At 59.1% G+C, this 15,775-nt stretch overlaps 1 protein-coding gene across 1 annotated transcript in view; it reads right to left on the reverse strand.

The window, feature by feature from the left end:
• Positions 1-1,745: 1,745 nt before the first annotated feature.
• LOC144735260 (cadherin-2-like) overlaps positions 1,746-15,775 on the reverse strand; it is a 46,760-nt gene continuing 32,730 nt past the window's right edge. Inside the window, exons 10-17 of the mRNA XM_078617764.1 lie at positions 14,991-15,098; positions 12,950-13,092; positions 12,614-12,756; positions 11,182-11,412; positions 8,523-8,753; positions 7,991-8,130; positions 7,596-7,769; positions 1,746-6,388 (exon numbers count right to left, since the gene is read on the reverse strand). Of these exons, the coding sequence (XP_078473890.1) occupies positions 6,167-6,388; positions 7,596-7,769; positions 7,991-8,130; positions 8,523-8,753; positions 11,182-11,412; positions 12,614-12,756; positions 12,950-13,092; positions 14,991-15,098 (1,392 nt within the window). The 3' untranslated portion in view covers positions 1,746-6,166. The remainder of the gene's footprint in view (positions 6,389-7,595; positions 7,770-7,990; positions 8,131-8,522; positions 8,754-11,181; positions 11,413-12,613; positions 12,757-12,949; positions 13,093-14,990; positions 15,099-15,775) is intronic.

Genomic DNA, 15,775 nt, shown 5'->3' on the forward strand with positions numbered 1-15,775 from the left:
GGTGGCCGGGCATGCGGTGGCCGGGGCATGCGGTGGCTGGGCATGCGGTGGCCGGGGCATGCGGTGGCCGGGCATGCGGTGGCCGGCATGCGGTGGCTGGGCATGCGGTGGCTGGGCATGCGGTGGCTGGGCATGCGTGGCCGGGCATGCGGTGGCCGGGCATGCGGTGGCTGGGCATGCGGTGGCTGGGCATGCGGTGGTTGGGGCATGCGGCGGGCCGTGCATGCGGTGGCTGGGCATGCGGTGGTTGGGGCATGCGGTGGCCGGCATGCGGTGGCTGGGCATGCGGTGGTTGGGGCATGCGGCGGCCGGGCATGCGGTGGCCGTGCATGCGGCGACGTGACACACCCAATGCAGCCTCGCCTGCCGCAGGAGCTCACCGACGGGACAATGTCTAATTATTTCCGGGATTTGGCAGCTCCTCGCACAATCCAATCTGCTTATATCCAGGATGAAAGCATAGGCAGGGCCAGTCCAAATGTTTCAAGTCAGCACAGCGGCTCCAGTAACTGTGTCCGACCACCCTATTATTCGAGTTGATGGGGTGCAGTGATTGATAACGTTCGCAGGAACACACAGATACACTCAAAGACCTCTCCAATGGAGCCTCAATTCTTTTTTGGGCACGACACGAAGGACCGGGTGGCCTGGCCCGCGCCTTTGTCTCCCCAGTGGCGATGTTTACTAGACAGCGCACCAGGAACTCATTTGAGGCCGAGTCTACCCAGGGGAGGCCCAGCACCGGTTCAAATAATAGTCACTGGTGTTGGCCGTGAGCGGGAATCGAACTCGGGTTGCCAGGTTCGGAGCGCAGCGCGCCAATCACTGCACCCCAGCACGCACGCCCCACATAAATGGTGTACAGGGACATTTTTCGAAAGAGTTTGGTTCCAAAGCTCTGTTCGCAAATCGATTTATTCGTAAGTCCCAACTTTACTCAAGTAGATTCCAAACGCGTTGTACGACATGTACACTAAGTACGGGGAATGGCTTAAAAATTTGTATGATTTCCTGTTGATGCCACTGGTTATGTTCTGCAGATGTAGATGCCACTGGTTCTTCATATTCTGCAGATGTAGATGCCACTGGTTCTTCATATTCTGCAGATGTAGATGCCACTGGTTCTTCATATTCTGCAGATGTAGATGCCACTGGTTCTTCATATTCTGCAGATGTAGATGCCGCCACCACCGCCATCTATTGCATGTCGGTTGAACTTACGACGCTCGGTCCAAACAGGCAATTGGACATAACGGACCAGGTTTGTTCGTATCTCTGAAAGTTCGTAAGTCGAATATTTCTAACTCGAGGAGTCCCTGTACACACAAAACACTTCCTATACGGTGCGTACACACACACGGACGGTGCAACATACGTACACACGTGCATGAGTGCGTGTGTACCCGGTGTAGTGGTTAGCACTAAGCTGCGCTATAAACCCAGTGACCCGAGTTCTATTCCCGCTCACGGCCAACAACAGTGACGATTATCTGAACCGGTTCTGAGCCTCCCCTAGGTCGACCCGGCCTCAAATGAATACCTGGTGCTGTGTGTAACCATCGCCACTGGGGAGACAAAGGTGGCCAGGAGGGCGTGGTGCTGGCCACCCACCCCCATCGTGCAGGCCTTTATAGGTGCTACTCCCAAACAGCACTTGCCTCAACAGTCGGTTACAGGCTATACGGGGGACCTTTATCTTTGTTGGGGTGCAGCGAGGGAGTGAACACACGGTGGAGACATTGGCGTTAGGGAACGGGGGTCATCGTTTTTATTGTAAAACCGTTAGGGGTGAATCGCGTAACTGTACACACGTGTACACACCTGCGCACACCTTTACAAAAAAGCCGCCTCTTATTGCAGTTGACACAAGAGCCGCCCCCCTCTCCTCTCTCCCCACATTGCCCCCCCTCCCCTGCCCCCCATTACGCGGTGGGGGGGGGAGGGGGGCGGGGGGAGCGGCTGCACTAAAAGAACACAAGAGGGGAAACACAAGAAGACTATAACACTCAAAACATTTTTATAATAATTAAAAAAAACCTATAAACTAAAAAATAAATCATCAATAAAATCAAACTACTGTGAGCGACTGCACGCACCCGACTGCCAGGCAACTGCTCAATTTGGTTGCCAGGAAACTGTAAATGTTGCCAGGGCAACCGTGTCAGTTGCCGGGCAACCCGGTCCACCTGGTTGCCGGGGTAACCGGAGCACCGAGACGCTCGCCCGCGGGAGGCAGGCGAGATGCGGCGCGGGGAGACGGCGCTCGCGTTACAGTAGACGCCTCTCGCACGCTCACACACACACTCACACACAGGCACTCACACACACACACAGTCACACGCACTCATTCACAAGCACACACACTCACTCACACACACACAGAGTCACACGCACTCACACACGCACTCATTCACAAGCACACACACTCACACACAGGCACTCACTCACGCACAGTCACACGCACTCATTCACACACACACACTCACACACGCACTCATTCACACACACACTCACACACGCACTCATTCACACACACTCACACACGCACTCATTCACAAGCACACACACTCACACACGCACTCATTCACACACACACTCACACACGCACTCATTCACAAGCACACACACTCACACACACGCACTCATTCACAAGCACACACACTCACACACTCACACACGCACTCATTCACAAGCACACACACTCACACACGCACTCATTCACAAGCACACACACTCACACACGCACTCATTCACAAGCGCACACACACACAGGCACTCACTCACACACACACACACAGTCACACGCACTCACACACACACACAGTCACACGCACTCACACACTCACACACAGGCACTCACACACAGGCACTCACACACAGGCACTCACACACAGGCACTCACACACAGTCACACGCACTCACACTCTCACACACATTCACACACTCTCACAGGCACACACACACGCACACACACTCACACAGTCACACACTCATAGGCACACACACACTCACTCTCACACACACTTTCACACACTCTCACAGGCACACACTCTCACAGGCACACACAGTCACACGCACACACTCACTCTCACACACTCTCACAGGCACACACTCACAGGCACACACACTCACAGACACACACACACATTCACACACTCGCACAGGCACACACACTCACTCTCACAGGCACACACACACTCACAGGCACACACTCACACGCTCACACGCTCACACGCACGCACACACACACACGCACGCTCACACACACAAAGATCCCCCCCCCCGTGTAGCCTTAGCAGACTGTTGGGGCAAGTGCTGTTAGCGAGCACCTATGAAGGCCGGCACGGCACAAGAGGGAGTGGGATGTCCAACACCACGCCCGACTGCCTTCGGCTCCCCAGTGGCGATGTTTTTACACATCGCACCAGGTACTCATTTGAAGCCGAGTCGACCTAGGGGAGGCCCGTGACCGGTTCAGATAACCGTGAGCGGGAATCGAACTCAGGTCGCCGGGGATTCGTAGCGCAGCGCGCTAACCACTGCACTACGGCTCCCCACGTACTCTCATGTACAGACGCACCCGCGCGCACACGCACACTCACATCAACGTAAACACTCGCACACCCAAGCTTACACGCACACAGATTAATGGACAAAGATCCCCCCCTATAGCCTTCAAACTGACAGTTGGGGGCAAGGGATGTTAGCAAGCACCCATTAAGGGCGGCACGGCACCCGAAAAAAAGGGTGGGTGGCCGGATCCACGCCTTTGTACCCCGAGTGGCGATGTTTACACGTCGCTAGCGGTTACTCGTGAGGCCGAGTCGACCTAGGGGAGTTCCAGTACCGGTGCAGATATCCTCCGCTGGTGTTGGCCTGTGAGCGGAAAATCCAAAGTCGGGTCTTTGCAGGGTTCGTAGAGCTCACACTCCCCGCAAATACACGCACACCCACACGTAAGGTTCTCACACGGCTCACTCGTTCGCACGCACGCACTCACCCACTCGCACGCACTCACCCACTCGCTCTCATGCACCCACTCAATCGTGCGCTGCGCATGGCGCTGTTTGTCACTCTGCGAGTCTCGATAGGAGGGGATGGTGGTGGTTCTGTAACCGCGAGCGCGGTTCCGTCACCAAATGTGGTTCCATTACGATGCGAGGGCTCTAGCACCCACGGTCCAATCGGTGTCGGCGCGTGGCTCCCGTCACCGTGGTTACGTCGCCACGCGCGGCTCCATCACCAACGGTTTTACGTCGCCGTGGTCACGTCGCCACGCGCGGCTCCATCACCAACGGTTTTACGTCGCCGTGGTTACGTCGCCACGCGCGGCTCCATCACCAACGGTTTTACGTCGCCGTGGCGGCCACGTCACCGTGCGGTGCTGCTTGGTTCTGTAACCTCACGCGGTTCTGTCTCCGCGGGGCGCGGTTGCTGCCACGGTCAGCTGTGCCCCCCCCCCCCCCCCCCCCCGATGTCGCCTGGCACGGTTGCTGTGCTGCGCCGGCGCTCAATGCTGAACCCAAAAAGGCACTTAAATTAATTTGTACTTGTCGAGTTAGCAGCTACCGAAGCCAAGCTCAAATCAACATTGTTTTTTTTTGAATATTTTTTTGTATTTTCTCTCTCGCTCTCTCACACCTTATTTTTCCTAAGTGTATTTAATTAACGCCAATTTATTATAAAGCTTACATTTCCACAGCGCGGAAAACGGGGCTGGGGGGGGGCCGCATTGCTCGCGACCCCCCCCCCCCGACCGCCTAAAAGTGATTGGTCGTACCATTTAAAACGCAGGGGGTGGCGTAGTGCAACTTGCACATCACCCCCTGCTGGCAACCACTCACGGTTGAGCCACTCACCCCCCTCCCCCCTCCCTGGGTGAAGTGATTGGTTGGTACAGCCCGATCCCACCTCTCTCAAAAGTGGCACGACCCTAACCCTTTCCCGACCCAACACCACCCCTTTCATGGGTGGGACTTGGTACGGCCCAATAAAAAAAATCCTAACTCATTTTCGATCCACCGCTTGTGGTGACCGGAGTCGACCACGACACTGGCAGGGGAGGTCAAGAGGGGAGGGGGGTGGAAGAGGTCAAGAGGGGAGGGGGGTGGGGTAAGGGGGGAGGGGGGTGGAAGAGGTCAAGAGGGGAGCGAGTTGGCGGGAGGGGCGGTGGGGGGGGGGATTTGGGATGAGATGTCATCGTCTCGGCCGACGATGGTTGATGAGGCTGGAGTTGTGGAGTGCAGGGGCAGGGGGGGGGGGACTTGACTACGATTAGAGTTGGGGGGGTGGGGGCCACCTGGGAACCCACGGGCGCCGCCGTCGCTTGGGGGAGTCGCTCCGACGTACCAACTGGAGTGTTAGCGACGGCGCTCGCTTAAAATCGCTCACCCCCCGCCCCCCTGCTCACCCCCCCCCGCTCACCCGGCCCCGCTCACCCTCTTTAACCGGCGACCGTGGCTCTTGCGGTACAACTCGCGGGGTGGGCGGGCGGGCCCGTTTAGTCTCAAACCAACGTTCGGCGTCGCCAATTCGTCGATAAGGAACCACGCGTCGTCCAGGGTCGCGACGCGGACTTCCGAAAAAGCTGTCCACGAGTTTCTGAACGCATCGTGAACCCGACGCAGGATCGGCTTCATCCGTACCTGGAGATCTGGAATCGCGTCGCCGCAAGCGCGCCCCACTCCCCCCCACACCCCCCCAAGACGTCGTGAACCGACGCAGATTTCCCCTCGCCGGGCACCCGCGCGGGGGTGGGGGGTGGGGGAGGGAGACCACCGCGGCGTCGCACTCGTACCACGAAGTCGTTACACGTACCGTTGCCTCGTCCTCCACTCGGGTTATACCCCCCCCCCCCCCCGCCGCCCCCCACCAAAAGAAGAAAAAAAGTAGTGGCCTCCAAAATCAAAATTGCCGCCAGCGGGCAGGCGGCGGGGCTGGCAGATCGGCGGTCCAGCCGGTGGCGATGTGGTAGGCGGCCGGTCACGGGGCGTTGTGTTGGTTTGTCTCGAAGGCTGGCAAGGGTAGCTGGGTGGGCGCTGGGGTAGGCGAGGCTGGTAGGTGCGGGGGGGGGGGAGTGAGTGGAGGTGCGCGGGGGGGGATAATGACGTGGGGTTGAGAGGAGGTGGTGGTGGGCAGGGTGTGGGTGGGTGGGAGGGGGGGGGTCTCAGTCGTCATAGCCGCCGCCGTACATGTCGGCGAGCTTGCGGAAGCGCGGCCCCCACGAGTTGAGATAGTCGTAGTCGTGGTCGCCGCCGCCGCCCTCCCCCGAGCTGGACGAGTTGAGCGAGCTGAGCGAGCCGGCCACCGAGCCGGCGCCCTCGTAGTCGAACACGAGCAGCGAGTCGTACGGCGGCGCCGTCGCGTCGTTGTCGGCCGTGCGCAGGCCCTGCGAGCCCGACCGACACCGCCGCCACAAACGAGGACGACGTTAACGACGTCGGCAAAGAAACCGACATCGGCAACTACGATGACGTCATCAACATCGACAGCAAATGATGATGACACTGATGATGATGACAATTGTTTTTTTACCCTTCTATCTGGCAACAAAACTGACACCTTTTTTTACGAGGAGTCATGTTTGCATAGACCACAATACCTGCAGTCATAATGCAAACAAAAAACATAACTCTGATAATGTATGCACGGTCCTTGAAGTTGATTGGTCCCACACCCGAGACAGCTTTCCTTAGAGCCTAGTCTCACATGGTGTTGGACCAGATGACGCCAAAAGGTGCACAACTCAAAGACAATGCACCATCAGAGTATGAGAGCTCGGGGTTAAGCATGGTGACACTGATGATGTTTGTGACAGCATCAGCAATGATGATGAAGTCATTAACATCGACAGCCGATGAAGACGACGACGATGACGTAAGTAGCAATGACAAACGGTAGCCATGGCATCAACAAGATCAGCAATTACATCGCCAACAACGACGTAATCCACAATCAAGATGACATCATCATCATCATCTACACGCTGAGCACCGTGTGGTGGAGCGGTGGTGTAGTGGTCAGTGCACTGCACTACGTATGCGTAAATGAAGAACTTCTATTGCACCGTGAGTAGCCAACTGTGCTAATTGGAGGCGCTACGAACCCGGCGACCCGAGTTGGATTCCCACTCACGGCCAACACCAGTGACGATTATTTGAACCGGTCCTGGGCCTCCCCCCCCCCGCCCCGAGCTCGACTCGGCCTCAAATGAGTACCGGGTGCAGTGTGTCAACATCGCCACTGGGGGGAGACAGAGACGGCCAGCGGGCATGGTGCTGGTCACCCACCAGGCATGGTGCTGGCCACCCACCCTCCTGCGTGTGCTGTGCCGGCATTCGTAGGTGCTGCTCCTCGCGAACGGCACTTGCCCCCAACAGTTTGTTAAAGCCTCGACTGGGGGGATGGGACCTTTGTCTTGTGCTGTGCGCATCGTTTGACGTGGTGGTGGCGGAGTGGTGGTGGTGGCGGTGACGTGGTGGTGGCGGAGTGGTGGTTCACGTGCGCGGTGCTGGGTGTGGTTGTGTGCGGTTCCATCCTCTACGTGCGTGCGGCGCTTGCCACCTCTCCCCCCACCCCCCCCCCACACCACCCACCTCGTTGATGAAGTCGCCGATGTCGCTGGGGTGCGGCGCCCCCGAGCGGGACGGGTAGCACGGCTCGGCCACCGAGGGCCGCTCGTCCAGGCGGCGCACGCCGGGGCCCTTGCCGTACGGCGCCTCCAGCGGCAGCAGCTCGCTCACGTGCTGCAGCTGCGACGGGTCGTAGTCCTGCACCGGCAGACACGCAGACGCGCCGTCACGCCGGCTCACCGCCTCACCGCACCGGCGCGTGGACACGCCGGCACTGCCGCCAGACAGCCTCTCGCCGGACAGTCAAACCGCACTACCGTCCCAACCCGCACCACCGCACCGCCGGCGCACCGCACCATCGAAACCGCGTAAACGCACCGCGCCGACGTGCAAGCACAGCGCACGGTGGCGCTTCTCACCTGGTCCTCCTCCCCCCCGCCCTCCTCGTCGTACTTGAGGATGTTGTCGCGCACGTCGTCCTCGGGGTCGATGAGCAGCTGCTTGGCGACGCGGTCCTTGTCGCGGCGCTTCTTGTACACGACGAAGAGCAGCACCAGGACTACGCGCCGGGGAGACACGGGGGCGGCGGGGGGGGGGGGTCACGGGTCAGAGCTGAGCGGGGTCATTTGCGGAATCATTTTTACGCTTGGCAAACGTGGACCGCGGCAACGCCGGCAAGCAGCGGTCTCCACCTCCTCGTCGCGCCCGACGTCGCGGCCCCTCCGGCGCGCCGCTACTGCCGCTGCCAGGTAAATGGGACGGCGCGCGCAGGTTCATTTATTAATTACGGTTAACACACACGGCCCACCCCGGTAAAACCGCGAAAGCCTCCGTAAACCAACGGCGATCGCGCCACACGAATCCCCGTGCCGGGGGGGGGCCACGTCCGCAGCACCGGGCCCCCCCCCCCCCCCCCGACGACGATGCCAACGACGACGACGACGAACTCACTGAGAAGCAGCAGCAGGCAGAGGAGGATGGCCACAATGGCGCCGGTGCCGAGGCCGGCGGCGGCGATGGCGCCGCGTTTGACGCAGTCGCCGTGCTGGTCGCAGGCGCACACCTTCACCTCGAGCTCCGACACGGCGCTCATCGCCGGGTTGCCCGAGTCCGAGATGAGCAGCGGCACGAAGTAGAGGCCCTCCGGCAGCGCCACCTTCATGCGCAGCTGCGAGCTGCTGCCTGTAGGCCGGCCGGGAGGGGAGGGGGGGTGGGGAGCAGAGCGCGGTGCGAGCGAGCGGTGAGCGTGGAGCGGAAAAATGTTCCGCGGTACGCCGAGGGCGGGAAGCGTGCGCCTGACGGCAAAAACCCGTGGCGGAATAAGAATTCCTGGAAACAAGAGTTGACGACACACGCGGGGGGGGGGGGTGCGTGCCAGAGGTCGCAACCGGGTACCCGATACCCGTACCCTACCCGATACCCGGCTACCCGTACCCGGCCGGGTAGCCGTTTGCGACCCTGGTGCGGCCGGGTACGGGTAAGGAATCAAAACCCGTTTGCGACCTCTGGTGGCTGCACGGCGGTGCCGCGTGCTCAAGTGGCTCTCGGCCTTGCCCAGACCACCTGCTCATTTCTGAAACCGCCGCCGGCTCCAAACAGTCGGGGGGGGCCACATTTTCTCAACTCTCGTCAACGAGTCGTGAGGTACAGATGAACAAAAACGGACCAAGTGTTCAGTTATTTTGGACTGGTGATCTGGGCAAGGATGACGAGCAATGCTGCACTCCGCTGCTGTATTTCATCGATCAATCTGGCAAAATTTGGCGACTCTGTCTTATGGCTCAAGCCGAGGGGAGAAGAGGGGGAATGGAGATCATTCTGGATCGGCAAGCCCGGAAAATATTTCCGTACCCGGCACACCACATCCAGTATACCACTGGCTATGGCTGTGGCTTCGCAACTGCTCAGTCGCGTGTCACCCCCACACGCTCAGTCGGTTCACGAGGAAAAAAATACATTCGGCGAGATATGAAGCAATCCTTGAGTAGGGCATTGGGTTTTGCCGCCCTCTGCTGACAACACAGGCGAACAGCAATGCGAGGGGGCACAGCGGGACAGGGTAGGGGGCAGTGCTAAGCGCAGGAGTGATGGTGAGCGAGTGGGAGCCACGTGATGGCGAGCGAGTAATGGCGAGCGAGTGATGGCGAGCGAGTGCGGCATGATTGCGAGCCAGTAATGGTGAGCGAGTGATGGCGAGCGAGTGATGGCGAGCGAGTGATGGCGAGCGAGTGATGGCGAGCGAGTGATGGCGAGCGAGTGATGGCGAGCGAGTGATGGCGAGCGAGTGATGGCGAGCGAGTGATGGCGAGCGAGTGATGGCGAGCGAGTGATGGCGAGCGAGTGATGGCGAGCGAGTGATGGCGAGCGAGTGATGGCGAGCGAGTGATGGCGAGCGAGTGATGGCGAGCGAGCGAGTGATGGCGAGCGAGTGCGGCGTGATGGCGAGCCAGTAATGGTGAGCGAGTGATGGCGAGCGAGTGATGGCGAGCGAGTGATGGCGAGCGAGTGATGGCGAGCGAGTGATGGCGAGCGAGTGATGGCGAGCGAGTGATGGCGAGCGAGTGATGGCGAGCGAGTGATGGCGAGCGAGTGATGGCGAGCGAGTGATGGCGAGCGAGTGATGGCGAGCGAGTGATGGCGAGCGAGTGATGGCGAGCGAGTGATGGCGAGCGAGTGATGGCGAGCGAGTGATGGCGAGCGAGTGATGGCGAGCGAGTGATGGCGAGCGAGTGATGGCGAGCGAGTGATGGCGAGCGAGTGATGGCGAGCGAGTGATGGCGAGCGAGTGATGGCGAGCGAGTGATGGCGAGCGAGTGATGGCGAGCGAGTGATGGCGAGCGAGTGATGGCGAGCGAGTGATGGCGAGCGAGTGATGGCGAGCGAGTGATGGCGAGCGAGTGATGGCGAGCGAGTGATGGCGAGCGAGTGATGGCGAGCGAGTGATGGCGAGCGAGTGATGGCGAGCGAGTGATGGCGAGCGAGCGAGTGATGGCGAGCGAGTGCTGGCGAGCGAGTGATGGCGAGCGAGCGAGTGATGGCGAGCGAGCGAGTGATGGCGAGCGAGTGATGGCGAGCGAGTGATGGCGAGCGAGTGATGGTGAGCGAGTGATGGTGAGCGAGTGATGGCGAGCGAGTGATGGCGAGCGAGTGATGGCGAGCGAGTGCTGGTGAGCGAGTGCTGGTGAGCGAGTGCTGGCGAGCGAGTGCTGGCGAGCGAGTGATGGCGAGCGAGTGATGGCGAGCGAGTGATGGCGAGCGAGTGATGGTGAGCGAGTGATGGCGAGCGAGTGATGGCGAGCGAGTGATGGCGAGCGAGTGATGGCGAGCGAGTGATGGCGAGCGAGCGAGTGATGGCGAGCGAGCGAGTGATGGCGAGCGAGTGATGGCGAGCGAGTGATGGCGAGCGAGTGATGGCGAGCGAGTGATGGTGAGCGAGTGATGGCGAGCGAGTGATGGCGAGCGAGTGATGGCGAGCGAGTGCGGCGTGATTGCGAGCAAGCGGTTTGCCGTCCCCACAGCCGGACATGGCAGTGCGGGTGGTGCAATTGCAGTGCAAGGGCGGCACACGGGCAACAGGGGGGGGGGGGGGGGGGCAGGAGGCCCCACGCACCGTCGACCCGGTGGATGGTCCAGTTGTTGTTGGGGTCGGGGTTGCCGGGCGGTAGCTGGAAGCTGAATGGACTGCCGTTGAAGTCCTCGTCGGCGTCCCTGGCGGTGACGTTGACGACGCTGCCCCGCACGTCGCACACCATGGCCTCGTCGGGCCACACGATGGGGGCGTTGTCGTTGACGTCCGACAGCAGCAGCACCAGCGTCCCCGTGCCGCTCGCCATGGGGCTGCCTGCTCTCACCGGCACGCAAAGGCGAAGACCCCCGCGCGCACACCACCACTCGTTAGCCTTCGACAAACCGTTGAGGCAAGCGCTGTCGTGTAAGCGAGCGGCACCTGTGAAGGCCGGCACGGGGTTGGGTGGGCAGTTTGCCACACCCGGCCGCCTTTGTCTCCCCAGTGACGATGTTTACACGCACATGGCACCGGGTACTCTCGTTTGAGGCCGAGTCAGCCAAAGGATGTTGGCCGTGAGCGGGAATCGAACTCGAGTTGCCGGGTTTGTAGTGCAGTGCGCCGACCCTTCCATCACCGCTCCGGACGCGGACCAGTTACACACACACATACCGCACCAGGTATGAATTTTAAAGCTGAGTCTACCTACAGACGCACCCCACTCAATAATTTTGTGAATTGCGCCTTTTAAAAAATAGCCAACCACGCTAACGAGTGAGCGCGGCGTGATGGTGAGCGAGCGAGTGATGGTGAGTGAGTGAGCAAGTGAGTGATCGAGTGATGGCAAGTGAGCGAGCGAGTCATGGCGAGTGATGGTGAGTGAGTGAGCGAGTGATGGTGAGCGAGTGATGGCGAGCGAGTGATGGCGAGTGAGTGATGGTGAGCGAGTGATGGTGAGCGAGTGATGGTGAGTGAGTGATGGCGAGCGAGCGAGCGATGGTGAGCGAGTGATGGTGAGTGAGTGATGGTGAGCGAGTGATGGTGAGCGAGTGATGGCAAGCGAGTGATGGCGAGCGAGTGATGGTGAGTAATGGTGAGTGATGGTGAGTGATGGTGAGTGATGGTGAATGAGTGATGGCGAGTGAGTGATGGTGAGTGATGGCGAGCGAGTGATGGCGAGCGAGTGATGGCGAGCGAGTGATGGCGAGCGAGTGATGGTGAGCGAGTGCTGGCGAGCGAGTGATGGCGAGCGAGTGATGGCGAGCGAGTGCTGGCGAGCGAGTGATGGTGAGTGAGTGATGGTGAGCGAGTGAGTGATGGTGAGCGAGTGATGGTGAGCGAGTGATGGTGAGTGAATGATGGTGAGTGATGGTGAGTGAGTGATGGTGAGTGATGGTGAGTGATGGCGAGCGAGTGATGGCGAGTCAGCAGGGTGTGATGACGAATGAGTGAATAACCGAGCAAATGTGTTGTTGCCGTGTGGCTGGGGCGTGTCCATCAACAGGGGGGGGCAGTGTGGGGGAGGGGCGGCCCTCACCATCATCTGTGGCCAGGAAGGTGGCCGTGTAGGTGTTGGCCCGCACCAGGGCCGCCTCGCGGTCCAGCACCACGGCGGTGGTCACCTTGCCACTCACGGGGTCGATGTCCAGCCAATCGCCCGGCACAGAAAGCTTCTTGTAGCTGCGCGCGGCCCCATCACGCAGACACGCGCACACAGGTGAGTCTCGCACAGGTGCACAGAATTCACGCAGGCGATCAGCCCAACAGAGTGAGTCACACACGCCAGGTGAGGCGCGCGCACGCACACACACACACAGAGGGTGGGAGGAAGGGTTGGCTGGCCGGACGGCGACGGGAGCTGGGAAGGCCTCACCGCACGGTCTGCCTCTGCGCGGTGTCGGGGTCGCGTGCCACCATGTTGGTCACGTGGTGGCCCACGGGGAGGCCCTCGGCGAGCTTCACCTCGCGCCGCAGCGGCTCGAACACCGGCCCCTCGTTCTCGTCTTCCACCGTCACCTACCGGGCGGGGGAGGGGGGGCTGTTAGCGAGCACCTGTTAAGGTGTTGGGGGGGTTGGTCACGGTGTGGGCGGTCGTGCGGGAGGTGGTGTGGCTATCACCAGCACTGTGCTTCAAAAACAAAGATCCCCCGTGTAGACTTGACAGACCGTTGGGGCAAGTGCTGTTAGTGAGCAGCACCTATGAAGGCTGGCACGGCACGCGATGGGGCGGGTGGCCGGCACCACGCCCGGCCGACCTTGGTCTCCCCAGTGGCGATGTTCGCACACCGCACCAGGTACTCATTTCAGGCTGAGATGACCTCGGCGGAGGCCCAGGACCGGTTCCGATAATCATCATTGGTGTTGGTGGCCGTGAACGTGAATAAAACTCGCTTCCCCAGGTAAGTAGTGCAGCGCGCTAACCGCTGCACTACCGGGCACAGACACACACACATAGGTGTTCACTCGCTGAACCACCCGTGCACATGGGATGCTTCCATCTTAAGGGATTATCCGGCTGAAATATTTGATTTTACAAAGAGACACACAGACACACAGAAAAGTATACTCGGGCATAAACACAGGGGCATACAGAGACACACACACGAACACACAAAAGCAACAACAGCCGCTATTCACCACCAAGTGGTGGTGACGTCACCACAGCGCCTGTGCCAGGCTAAGTGTACTTTACGGCCAAGTGTTGAAGGCTCACTGGCAGGAGGTCACGGGACAGACCCAGGTGCCATGGGTTGGCTTACTGAGTTAACTGGCAGATGCACCATCTGTGCTCTCCACTGTGCCAACTTGCTGTATTTTAGCTACCCAGTGATCCACTCGTTATTGTGAGAGACGCTCACAATAACGAGTGGATCACTGGGACCATCTTGACACCGCTGGAACCGGTCATCGGAAAGTCCATTCAGCTCCACATCCTCCTCTATCGCATCAGTCCATCAATTCTGCAGCCCGTGCCGTGCCCGTTTAAGCCCCCTCTGTCTGGCCAATCAGAAGCTGCGTGGGTATGCGGTGGCAGGGCACACGGGCAACATGACCCAGCCAACGCAGAGGAGCTCACACTGATGGGACCGTGTCCAAAAACACTCGGGTACACATACAAAGACAAAGACAACCCCGTATAGGCTTAACAGACTGTAGAAGCAAGTGCAGTTAGCGAGCGAGCACCTGTGAACACCTATCGACAGGGACACACAGAAACACACACACACGACATACATTCCGACACAGAATCACACAACAGGACCACTTCAGAATCGGAATATTTATTTACACTGGAGGAATCCGGTGAGCTAATAAGCTCTTTTTCCCAGAAGTCCAGGAGACACCTGTGAGAAAGAGGTCTACTGGACTTGAAAAAAGAAAATAAGTGGGGTGTTTAAGTAATTCACTCTCATTGGCCGAGGAAATAGTAAATTATAAAATGGGTACGACTACAGTTTTGCTCTTCTTGGTTCTTTCGGTAAAGTCACGTAGAAGGGAAATAATAAAATAATAAAAATAAAACATAATAAAATACAATTCTCACGACGTTTCGGCCATTCAGACGCTGTCTTTCCGACAGACCTGTTCTTCACCTGAAGACGGCTGCTTGCGTTGTGGCCGAAACGTCGTGAGAATTGTATTTTATCACGTTTTATTATTATTATTTAATTATTTCCTTCTACGTGACTTTACCGAAAGAACCAAGAAGATGAATCCCTGCAGTCACCAAAGCTTTCAATCGAAATTGACAGTTTAGCTGTCTGAGGAGGTGGTATCAGTTTCTGCGCTGATGCGTGGACTCAAAATCTGGGCCGCAAGTGGCACAAGAAGCTGTGGGGCGAAACCTGTGGGGGGCCGCGGGAGGCCACGGGGGGCAGTGAGGGGCAGTGGGGGGCCGCTGGGGGGGCACTCACGGTGACGGTCGCGGTGCTCGCCGGTCCGAACTGTGCGCTCTCGAGCGGCACCTCGTTCTCCGCGGCGATGACGAGGTTGTACTTCGACGAGTTCTCAAAGTCCAAGGGCTGCGGCGTACACACACAACACACAAACGTTGCCCTCCCACCAATCAAACGCTGCATCATCGCCAACATCGTCACACCCATCGCCACGACTGCTGCACAGTCATCACCAACGCCAGTCATATTATAGCCACCGTCATCATCACCACCATCCCCACGTCTTAACCGCCGTCACCCATCGGCAACATCACCACGAACTTCGCCTTGCCACCTCCATCGCTGTCGTCAACACGCGGCCATCACCACCATTGCCATGTCAACCTCCCTTCACCATCAGCCACTCCATTCACCATCACTACCCTGTCATCGCATCACCACCATCACGCCACCTCTCCCACCGTCATCACCAAATCAACAACATCGTGACGCCACTCCCATCACCATTATCACCGCATCACTCTCCCCGCCACCACGACCATTACCATCACTACCCCCATCATCACCACCACTACTCTATAATCAGCACCATCACCACAGCCCCATTACCATCCCATTATCACCACCACCACCACTACCCCATCATCATCACCCATCACCTACGTTACCCCATCACCATGACCGTCGTCATCACTACCACCACCACTACCACCACATCATCACCACCACTGTCACTACCCAACCACCATCACCGTCTCCGCCGCGGCGGTGCGTGAATGACCCCCCCCCACCGCGCCCCTCAC

This window comes from Lampetra planeri, chromosome 54, assembly GCF_965212315.1.
Source record: "Lampetra planeri chromosome 54, kcLamPlan1.2.h2, whole genome shotgun sequence".
NCBI lineage: Eukaryota > Metazoa > Chordata > Hyperoartia > Petromyzontiformes > Petromyzontidae > Lampetra > Lampetra planeri.